Source organism: Salmo trutta, chromosome 20 (assembly GCF_901001165.1).
Source record: "Salmo trutta chromosome 20, fSalTru1.1, whole genome shotgun sequence".
In the NCBI taxonomy this organism is placed as follows: domain Eukaryota; kingdom Metazoa; phylum Chordata; class Actinopteri; order Salmoniformes; family Salmonidae; genus Salmo; species Salmo trutta.
In genome coordinates this window covers 51,985,610-51,997,866 of record NC_042976.1, presented here as the reverse complement: position 1 = coordinate 51,997,866, position 12,257 = coordinate 51,985,610, and the positions used below count along the sequence as shown (strand labels likewise).

The following is a 12,257-nucleotide window of genomic DNA, read 5'->3' as shown; positions in this document are numbered from 1 at the left end:
CCGGTTGGAATATTATCGCTATTTTACGAGAAAAATAGGATAAGAATCTATTTTAAAATCTGACATAGCGTTTGCATAAAGGAGTTCTGTATCTATAATTCTTAAAATAATTGTTATGTATTTTGTCAACGTTTATCATGAGTAATTTAGTAAATTCACCAGAAGTTTTCGGTGGGTATGCTAGTTCTGAACATCACATGCTAATGTAAAAAGCTGGTTTTTGATATAAATATGAACTTGATTGAACAAAACATGCATGTATTGTATAACATAATGTCCTAGGAGTGTCATCTGATTAAGATCATCAAAGGTTAGTGCTGCATTTAGCTGTGGTTTTGGTTTTTGTGACATATATGCTTGCTTTGAAAATGGCTGTGTGATTATTTTTGGCAGGGTACTCTCCTGACATAATCTAATGTTTTGCTTTCGCTGTAAAGCCTTTTTGAAATCGGACAATGTGGTTAGATTAATGAGATTCTTATCTTTAAAATGGTGTAAAATAGTCATATGTTTGAGAAATTGAAATTATAGCATTTTTTGGTATTTGTATTTCGCACCACGTGATTCCACTGGCTGTTGACTAGGGTGGGACGCTAACGTCCCACATACCCCAGAGAGGTTAACTTGTCATGCGCTAATTGATTCGGGTGCGACAATATCACTCATCTCTCAAACATTGTTCGATGATCTCAAAAGGGCTTTGAAGCCAACTAAACGTTGGAACGAGTGCGACACTACACTTCGAGGGGTCACTCAGACTACCGCGCCTCTCACATTGAGAGTCATGCTGAAACTACACTTCCAGGACGTATCGCTCGTTCACCCTGTGTATGTTACCAGCCTCGAAACTGTACCCCTGCTACTTGGAGCAGACTTGATGGATCAGTTACTCCCATTGATGGAATGGAAAACCAACCAGGTATGGTCACAGACCACAGTGCCTTCTCCACTGACCACACTGTCTTCCCCTAACGCTAGCTGCAATGCAGTCATTCACGAGGGGTATCTGTCGAAAGCACTCCTTGGGAAAAAGACGTTTAGAAACCTCTTGGTACAGAATCCGATCCAAGGAGATAGTACGATATCTCGACACATTCCATCAGCCAACCTGATTGACCATTCTTTTCATGATTTCGAGCCAGCTGTCTCTGTGAATAAGCAACTTCCCTCCTCCTTGCAGTCGTGCAATACGATAGTTGAGATGAACTTCTCTTGCCCTTCAGACACTTCCGCAAGCACTGCGGCCGTCTCAGCAATAAAAACATCGATGCACAGAGTATACTCTGCTTCCGATGATACACCTTCCGCTTCGTTGGGGACTGTCACCCCTTACAATGACACTAATGGCGTCAGTCCAGCAACTGAGCCGATGACTCCCACTGGTGAAACACTTTGCGATGTCACAGACCGCTATCCTCGTCTCAGTTCGCAGGTACTGAAGAGGTTGCCACACGCGGACGCGGTGGTGACTGACATGCCTCGACAGCCACTGAGCGTTTTGAAGCACAAACACCAGGAGATTTGGTTGAAAGGTTACAGCCATTCTCATAACAACGCGGCCGCTGACAACTCGTACATAGGGTCCGACCTTTTCGTTTGCGCCTCGGACACCAACACCACCCGCTGGTGGGGGGGTCCCGAGACACAAAGGGGGGGAATAGTAGCCCAGACCCATGATGAGCCTCATTGAGGCCGGTGGGGGGGTCGAGGCTACGGACAATACCGTACGAGGCCGCCAGAGCATAAATCAAATCTAGTTGTAAACTCCCCTATGAGAACCGTGAGGAGCAGACAGGCCCCTAGATGGGGGTTATCTTAGAACACATCTAAGATAGTACTGAGGTGTACCACACTGGTCGTAAAGGAAGTCCAGTGGACTTGTCCACCTCCAAAACAAATGGCAACAATAATCATTCCTTGCCATTTGTAGGTTCAACTACAATACAACTAGTAAAATGCTCCAATCATGTGTTCCGGTACATAATATTTCATAATAAATCGGTAGGATAACTGGTCCCCTTGAGTACCAGTACCAATACCAGCAACAGTCAGTCCAGCTACAATCAGTAAGAAGGTTAGAGACCTAACCAATCAAATTACCCTTGACAACAGCGACATAGGAGTCACTCAGAGTGCAACATGTGGAAGGGAATCTCCAGTGCACTCTTCCAATGGTTAACACACATGTCACTAATAAATAGAATCCTCCATTCAGGAGGAAAATTATTACAAGTCATTAACCATGATCACACCACGTAGAACTGGTCCAATACTTAAAGAGTACTTCAGTCGTGAGGTTAGCTCCTCCGTGGATAACATAGCTATGAAATAGACTTCATACCTATCGCCCCTACAATAGTGGAAGACACATTGACTTGTAGAAAAACTACTACAGACTCCCTTGACACCAATTCTGACTGACCTCCAGGCATTGACCTGAAAATTACCTGACTACGTCAGACTCATTCTGAACAAGTTGTAATCTGCCAGGATACTTGGTTTTCTTCCCTTGACATGCGCGATTGTGTAAGCATAAACGCACATGCACAACGGAACATCCAATTAGGATTTATGCTAGGATCACTTAAGGGCCCAAGCAATATACCAGCCTTAGTAAAGTTGAACATTTACTTCTAGGCCTTTGACTCTACAGCACTCACCAGTATTCTTCCCAGAAGTCCATAGGTCATCCCTGTAGACTGCCCAAAACTAGTGCATTACAGCTGTAGACTTATCATATAGTTATCAACTTAGGATAGTGCCTAAGCAACACACCAAGTAGGAAAACCCTAGATATGGCATTGGAGACAATGCCATGATAATCATTTTGCCAGAACATTGGACGTATATAGAATAAAGTCCAATTAGATGATTTTTGTTTGAGAACTATATTTTGTATATCTTCTGTTTATGCTTTCATTCCTTTTCGGTTCAGTTCCTTTGACACTTAGGAAGTGATAGAGCCATAAACAAAGTCCCCATACAACCATCACTTAGTGCCACAACGCCACTCATTGGGGAATTAATGTAATTATATATATTTCATGAGTGTGTGCGTTGTTAACATCTGCCTAAGTTACTGCCCAGATCTTCCAGTCTGGACGACGGGTCCGGAACGGCGACCCCAAATCCGGACACCCACGGCCTATCCTTGTGGCGGCATGCCCGCTGTCAGAGAGCCTACCAAGGTAAACCACCAGAGGGGGGGACCGCAACGGCGATCACCAACCAGGACATCCCCTGGCCCTTCCTGGGGTACTTTGCAGCTTCCAGGGAACCTACCAAGCTACACCACTAGAGGAGACTGCAACGGCGATCACCAACCGGACATCAACTGCCCATCCTTGTGGTGGACTGCTCCGCTTTCAGAGAGCCTACCAAGTTCAACCACCAGAGGGTACTGCAACGATGATCTACAAATGGGACATCACATGGTCATGATTTTATGTTGATTTGTAACTTGCAGGATAAACAAGATCCAAACCACCAGAGGGGATATGTCATGACGTTGCCCTCTTTGAGTACAGCGAGCACAGTTGACCCCCTCCCCCTCTACCATCCCCCTACTTCTGCACCATCTCCCTCTGTCTCCTACACCCAGGCTGCTGTGGTCAGAAGGCGGTCGTAAATTCCAATTCCTCATGGCACCAGTTTTGACACAGAGTGGTCTCATAGAGAGACAAAGGAATTCTACCACCTCACAGGACGGGGGAACCGAATGACATTTATGTTCTGGAGAAGGTATAAAAGATCGGTGAAGAATCCAGCTACGAACTGGTCCGTTTGGTACATTTTTTACATTTACGTCATTTAGCAGACGCTCTTATCCAGAACGACTTACAGTAGTGAACGCATACATTTCATACATTTTTTTTCTGTGCTGGCCCCCCGTGGGAATCGAACCCACAACCCTGGTGTTGCAAACACCATGCTCGACCAACTGAGCTACAGGGAAGGTACAATGTTGTGAAACTCATGAGAGACAATACGGCCATATTACCATAATAATGTTTATATGATAGCCTCAGCTATGAGACTTACATCTAAATGGTTGTATAAAATTAATGAATAAGGATAAACCTATTTGGAATATGTTGGGATGCTTGTAAGATGTTAATGTGAGAGAATTGTATTTTCTACTTAAAGTTTTACCAAGTCACCGGTATGCCCCCAGGGACACAGACAGGACAAGGCGTCATGTGACAGCCTTTTCTACGTTCAGTATATGAACTCCCACCCAGGGTTTCTTTCTTTAGACCAGCTTACCTCGAGAAGAGAGGGCCAAGGTTTGACCATGTATTGTTCTACTGAACTTTAACCATAGCACGTGGTTAAACTATCGATACAGAATAAAAACAAATCTTTGATATTAATTACTAGTCTGCAGCTAGGAATTCAGTATCATTGAACGCGACAACCGACGAAACATCCATTCTATAACGACATTAATGAATGTCGCTTTGAAAGATCCATTCTAACCAAGAGAGAGAGAGAGAGAGAGAGGACGAAACTCTCCAACAAAGATCATGACGACACACTGTAAATATATATATTGATTGCAATTGTTTCCGAATGAGTGAGCGTTCATGTTCAAAGGATTAGCATATCAATTGTTAATATTTATCAACTCTGTAGTGTCTTCTCAGCTGACCCCCACTATCAACTTTTGTTTAACAAGCCGCCATGCCGGTTTAGCCCACTAGGGCACATTCCTCTACCATTTCTTTGTAACGATACCTACTGTATGTATGCTTTCTGTGAATTACTTAGTTTAGTAAATAAATTATTTTAAGACAATTGCTGTATGGATGACTTAGTGAAGACTGGGTTTGTGCAGATAACAACAATTTACGACGTTTGGAATGAGACTGACGCAAGGTAAAAATAATAAGTCATTAAATCAGAAGACTCATAGATCAGATATTATGATATCTGGAAAGTTATATTAGGAAAATTATAACTTTGTAATCTGAATATTTTCCTTGGTGCCCCGACCTTCTAGTTAATTACAGTTACACGATTAATCAGTTTAATCGCGTAATAATAATTACAGAGAGTTATTTGATAAACATGTCTTCAGTTTAATGATGCCCAAAGACACGACACTTGATACGATAAGCAAATGCATGTATTATTCTAGTAGCTAGTGCATCTTGATCATGTCTTGTTTCTTCTCTCTTTCTAGAAGCAATCAGTTACAAGGCAGAGACAGGCCTTGAATCAAAACTGAGGACATAGAAATGTGTCCACCAGGTCAAGGCTTCTTGTATGCCTGGCTTTGAGATTGTAAGTTAACGATAATTCACTTTGGGAAAATAATATGAATTGCCATATTAGGAATAACTAAATTTTATGTTGCTTTTCTTTCACCCAAGCCTTATACACCTGAGTCAGGAAGAAGAGACAACTAGTAAATGACTGTCTCCTTGTGCTTGGCCTGCATACTCACCAGACATGTCACCCATTGAACATGTTTGGGATGCTCTGGATCAACGTGTATGACAACGTGTTCCAGTTTCCACCAATATTCAGCAACTTAGCACAGCCACTGAAGAGGAGTGGGACAACATTCCACAGGCCACAATCAACAGCCTGATCAACTCTATGTGAAGGAAATGTTACGCTGCATTAGGCAAGTGTTGACCAACAGATGCATATCTGTATTTCCAGTCATGTGAAATCCATAGATAAGGGCCTAATGAATTTTTTTCAATTGACTGAATTTCTTAAATGAACTGTAACTGTAAAATATTTGACATTGTTGCATGTTGCATTTATTTTTGTCCAGTGTATATAGAATGCCAGTTTAATTGAGAAGCATAGCAACATCAAGGCAACTTTGTAATAGCTGACCCTGTTTTCCCAAAGCCAAACCTGCAGAGTCTACCTTAAGATGCCACAATAGAAAATGTTTTCAGTATCCTAGTTGTATTTTTGTTTTGCTTTTCTGGATTGTTTCAGTGCATGCATTCAACAAGCTTTGGACAAAGGACTTCCACTGGGAAGTCAAAGTTAGCTCAAAAAGGCAATGGTTCTGAAATGGGTTTTATTTAGTATTTTTTTATTTAATTATTTACATTTTGTTAATTATCTTTTAAGCTTCCACTGGTTGAAAGCTATTGCTCAGTTATCACTTGGCTCATGTAAATTCTGTAGTTTCCCCTTTAAACATTTTAAGGTCAAGATCCCCATAGTGTTCACATTTCTCTCATGTAAATGTTGTAGCTACATAAAAAGATTCAATAAACAATCTATTTGGGAAATATCCCATCTTTGCTCTTTTCTTCACTAGCATGCAGATGATTTCAAGTTGTATTGCACTCATTTTAATCTGTTAAGACATTGAATACATGTTTAGTATATTTAGTACATTTATACTGAACAAAAATATAAACACATCATGCTTCAATTTAAATGATTTTACTGAGTTACAGTTCATATAATGAAACCAGTCAATTGAAATAAATTCATTAGGCCCCACCCTATGGATTTCACATGGGTGGGCCTGGGCCAGAATATTTTTTTTTCCCCCACGAAAGGACTTTATTACATTCAGAAATACTTCAGTTTCATCATGCTCCCTCAACTTGAGACATCTGTGGCATTGTGTTGTGACAAAACTACACATTTTAGCGTGTCCTTATATTATCCCCAGCACAATGTGCACCTGTGTAATGATCATGGTGTTTAATCAGTTTCTTGATATGCCACACCCGTCAGGTGGATGGATTATCTTGGCAAAGGTGAAATGCTCACTAACAAGGATGTTAACAAATGTGTGCACAAAATGAGAGAAATAAGCTTTTTGTGCATATCAAACATTTCTGGGATCCTTTATTTCAGCTCACATGGGACCATTACTTTACATGTTGCATTTATTTTTGTTCAGTATAGTATGTTTAGTTCTTTGTGAGTAGCAAGTTTATTTAAAATTAGGTGATTTGGTTTATGTAGATACATCTAAATGTTAACACACAGTAACCAAAAATCTGATCTTATTTGCATATTCATACAGAGTTTGAAACAAATTTGCAAACAGTAGAATGTTCGCCACAAGTTTCCCCAGAATTGTTTTCCAAAAGTTCACAATTCGCCTTAAATTTGCCACAAAACTAATTTGCATGTGAAAATGTTTTTTTTTCAGTAAGGGAAGACGCATCATTCACCCAAGTTTACTTAAAATCGGGCCAGTGCTGTCAGACATCGTGTGTGACTGATGTACGAACAGACGGAGACCGATCTTGTCCCCTCCCCAATTTCATCGTGGGGGACAAGCAACAGAACTTGTTACACAGAACAGTCTTTATTTCTTAAATAGAATGGAAACGGTACAAAGCTGGAATGAATGAACGGTTACTTGTGTATGTGTGTGTGTGTGTGTATGTGTGTGTTGCAGCATGCAGTCAGTGGTTGAGTCCCTCAGGGTGGTGTGGTCCTGTAAAGCTGGTCCAGTTTGCGTCGCAGCATGTTGTAGTTGTCCCGGGTGCCTGGGGCTTCTGGATCCAGCTTCAGAGACAGCTCGTAGTGCTTCTTCGCCAGCTCCAGCTTCCCCCAGCGATGGTACAGCACCGCTAAGATGGAGGGGAGAGAGAGGAGAAACAGACATATTATTGTGAAGCCAAAGACACGGTGTGGAACACTCAGAATAAACATGCCTCTGATATTGAGAATAAGGAATCACAATTCATGTCAGCCTCTATTCATGACATTTCTACCTGCAACGTTCCACCTTGTATCTACTGAAGGTGGCCCATGCATTTACTTCATATGATGTTTGACCAATAATGTTTCTAAGTGTTACTCTTGCTTGAGACCAAACCCATCACATTATCCCAAAACAATTAATTAAACACACCACATTGATCACATTGAATTTCATGGAGGTATAATGGATTTATTTACGTGGCAAGTGTCTTAATACAAAGGACAAATACTGTATATGGAAAAACATTTCTGTGGGTCTATAAGAACTATGGGTCGACATCAAACGTATCTCGGAACCCACTGGTCTTACCCAGATTGCCATGGCAACTGGCAGCATTTGGGTTGATCCTCAGAGCCTGGAGGAAGAAGCCTTCGGACTCCTGATTGGGCACAAAACACAGGACATGTTTCAGTGTGTGTGTGTGTCTGTGTGTGTGGCTGAAATTAGGAGTGCAGTCACACACACACAGACACACCTGTACCCCTGCACATTGACTCGGTACCAGTACCCCCTGTATATAAGCCTCATTTTAGTTATTTTATAGTGTTATTTTTTATTTTAGTTTATTTAGTAAATATTTTCAGAACTCTATTTTCTTAAAACTGCATTCTTGGTTAAGGGCTAAGGGCTTGTAAGTAATAATTTCACGGTAAGGTCTACACCTGTTGTATTTGGCGCATGTGACATAACATTTGATTTGATTTTGATTTGAGTCCAAAAAATAGTTTAAATCTCATTGACTTCAATGCTGAATGTCAAACATGCACTTATCTGAAGTTTGGATTGAGTTGAGGTGAGGGCTGGCACAATTACCAGCTGAGTGAAGACGGTCGGACATTCATGCGGTTAAGTCCGTTTCTGCGCTAACATGGACTCTTAACCACGTGATGAAAATGTGTTGCTCCTTGCAGAAACAAGCAAGGTGTTGTAGCAAACGAGTGTTAGGTTGCCTAGGCAATGCCCCCATCCCTGCAGGAGCAGCACACACACAGAAATAGAATGAATAGAACGGGCTTAGAACCTCTAACCCTGAAAATGTGACTGGTAAACTCATGGGTACACTCGCAATGGCTGCCTGGTACTGTGATACAATCATTTCCATGGTAAATGTAGAATGTTCATTAAAATTATGTTAACTGATGGGGCTCATGCAATGTAATGTATTTTTTGTAATGTCAGTTGAGTTGAATCAACAAATCACAGCACAAATAGACAGGTACACTTCCTGGTTTCAGTTCCTGCCTTACTCCTAGCTTGAAGATAAAAGTTAGGACTCCATGTGAAAGCTTTTAGAAAATAAACATTCACGTGACCAGCGCCGTTGCAAACTACCAGCGCCGTTGCTAACTTGCATAGCTGGTCCCATTGCTGCAGAGTTATGGGGTATTAGAATCCTCGTTTTAACCTTTGTCATCTTCAACCTAGCTTTTCTCCTTTGCTGCTATACTTGCAATGGCCGCCAGTCCACTCATTGTGCCATCAATGACTTGAATGAGGATGTCCATTTTACTCATTCTATTTCTATGGCAGCACATGCAGTCAGGAGCGGAGGAGAGGAGAAAATGTGTCTTAATCACATGATTATAATTTTTTTACTAAATTGCTATTCCAACGGTTAAAATGTGACCGTGGTCATTTGGCTGACCAATTACTGTCATCCAAAAATGTCATGACCGTCACAGCCCTATTTGAGGTAAATTATTGTAAGTAATTTCTCTCGCCGGGCTTACTGACCTTAAACTTCTGTAGTTTGCCCAGGACGTTGGCCAATGAGAACATGATGGTGTGGTCGTTAGGGAGGAGCTTTAGGGCCTCTCGGCCAATTGCCTCCGCCTGGGCTAGGTTGCCTAGACGACAAGAGAGAGAAGGGATAGACATGAGAAGGACAGACGGATAGTCAGACACAGACAGGCGAGATTGAACTTGCTAGTTCAAAGCCTGTGAACATGCAAGGTGGAAATCCAAGTCATGAGGAGAACAAAGTTTAAAACCGACAGACTATAAGTCAGCTTTAAAAGTCTTAATTGGAAGTCGATGCATTCATAGAATACAAATGTCAACTGCTTGTACGAATGTACAGAGCTTTAAAGCAAGTGCTTATACCGTTATACTGTGGATAAAATGATGAAACCCAATATAAACTGAGCGCCCAGTGTGTCCATGTGTGTGTTGTCTGTGGTGTGTAGAGCAGAGTTTTTCCTCTCCACACATGGAAGAGCGCTTTAGCTTCCTAATTAGGAGCTGAACACAAGGACCACTGGCTTATTGATCTCTGTCAGACCTGTCTGACCAGGGAGGGAAGGTGGGAAGGAGAGAGATAGAGAGCGGGAGGGAAGGTGGGAGGGAAAGAGAGCTAGAGGGAGGGAGAGAGATGGGTGGGGGTGGAGAGAGGCCCTGAGTCATGCTCTGCGTGCACGTGTGCTATATGTGTGCACATAAACTCAGCAAAAAAAGAAAAGTCCCCTTTTCAGGACCCTGTCTTTCAAAGATAATTCGTAAAAATCCAAATAACTTCACAGATCTTCATTGTAAAGGGTTTAAACACTGTTTCCCATTCTTGTTCAATGAACCATAAACAATTAATGAACATGCACCTGTGGAACGGTCGTTAACAAACTATAGTTTGGCAAGTTGGTTAGGACATCTACTTTGTGCATGACACAAGTCATTTTTCCAACAATTGTTTACAGACAGATTATTTCACTTATAATTCACTGTATTACAATTCCAGTGGGCCAGAAGTTTACATACACTAAGTTGACTGTGCCTTTAAACAGCTTGGAAAATTACAGAAAATTATGTTATGGCTTTAGAAGCTTCTGATAGGCTAATTGACATCATTTGAGTCAATTGGAGGTATACCTGTGGATGTATTTCAAGGCCTACCTTCAAACTCAGGGCCTCTTTGCTTGACATCATGGGAAAATCAAAAGAAATCAGCCAAGACCTCAGAAAATAAATAGTAGACCTCCACAAGTCTGGTTCATCCTTGGGAGCAATTTCCAAACGCCTGAAGGTACCACGTTCATCTTTACAAACAATAGTATGCAAGTATAAACACCATGGGACCACGCAGCCGTCATACCGCTCAGGAAGGAGATGCGTTCTGTCTCCTAGAGATGAACGTACTTTGGTGCGAAAAGTGCAAATCAATCCCAGAACAACAGCAAAGGACCTTGTGAAGATGCTGGAGGAAACAGGTACAAAAGTATCTATATCCACAGTAAAACGAGTCCTACATCGACATAACCTGAAAGGCCCCTCAGCAAGAAAGAAGCCACTGCTCCAAAACTGCCATAAAAAAGCCAGACTACAGTTTGCAACTGGACATGGGGACAAAGATCGTACTTTTTGGAGAAATGTCCTCTGGTCTGATGAAAAATAGAACGGACCATCGTTATGTTTGGAGGAAAAAGGGGGAGGCTTGCAAGCCAAAGAACACCATCCTAACTGTGAAGCACAGGGGTTGCAGCATCATGTTGTGGGGGTGCTTTGCTACAGGAGGGACTGGTGCACTTCACAAAATAGATGGCATCATGAGGTAGGAAAATGATGTGGATATATTGAAGCAACATCTCAAGATATCAGTCAGGAAGTTAAAGCTTGGTTGCAAATGGGTCTTCCGAATGAACAATGACCCCAAGCATACTTCCAAAGTTGTGGCAAAATGGCTTAAGGACAACAAAGTCAAGGTATTGGAGTGGCCATCACAAAGCCCTGACCTCAATCCTATGGAATAATTGTGGGCAGAACTGAAAAAGCATGTGCGAGCAAGGAGGCCTACAAACCTGACTCAGTTACACCAGCTCTGTCAGGAGGAATGGGCCAAAATTCACCCAACTTATTGTGGGAAGCTTGTGGAAGGCTACCCGAAACGTTTGACCCAAGTTAAACAATTTAAAGGCAATGCTACCAAATACTAATTGAGTCTATGTAAACTTCTGACTCACTGGGAATGTGATGATAGAAATAAAAGCTGAAATAAATCATTCTCTCTACTATTATTCTGACATTTCACATTCTTAAAATAAAGTGGTGATCCTAACTTACCTAAAACAGTGAATTTTTACTAGGATTAAATGTCAGGAATTGTGAAACTGAGTTTAAATGTATTTGGCTAAGGTGTATGTAAACTTCCGACTTCAACTGTATATGTACATAAATGTTTAAAATCCATAATATTTCTGATTATTTATTTGAATTGCGCACCCTCCAGTTTCACCGGAAGTTGTCCCGCCAGGGAAACACCGATCCTTAAGAGGTTTTAAGACACTAACAGCTTACAGACGGTAGGCAATTAACGTCACAATTATGAAAACTTAGGACACTAGAGGCCTTTCTACTGAAGAGGCCTTTCTAGGGTCCCTGCTCATCTGCGTGAACGTACCTTAGGCATGCTGCAAGGAGGCATGAGGCCTGCAGATGTGGCCAGGGCAATAAATTGCAATGTCCGTACTGTGAGACGCCTAAGACAGCGCTACAGGGAGACAGGACGGACAGCTGGTCATCCTCGCAGTGGCAGACCACGTGTAACAACACCAGCACAGGATCG

At 41.8% G+C, this 12,257-nt stretch overlaps 1 protein-coding gene across 3 annotated transcripts in view; it reads right to left on the bottom strand.

The window, feature by feature from the left end:
- Positions 1-6,802: 6,802 nt before the first annotated feature.
- Positions 6,803-12,257, bottom strand: part of tmtc4 (transmembrane O-mannosyltransferase targeting cadherins 4) — a 56,258-nt gene continuing 50,803 nt past the window's right edge. For 2 of the 3 annotated variants that reach the window (XM_029703659.1, XM_029703661.1), the window contains 2 exons: positions 8,015-8,084; positions 6,803-7,571 (listed from right to left, as the gene is read on the bottom strand). In XM_029703659.1, the coding sequence (XP_029559519.1) occupies positions 7,304-7,571; positions 8,015-8,084 (338 nt within the window). In that variant the 3' untranslated portion in view covers positions 6,803-7,303. Of the gene's footprint in view, positions 7,572-8,014; positions 8,085-9,439; positions 9,553-12,257 lie in introns of all 3 variants that reach the window. The other variant, XM_029703660.1, reaches the window with a different exon arrangement.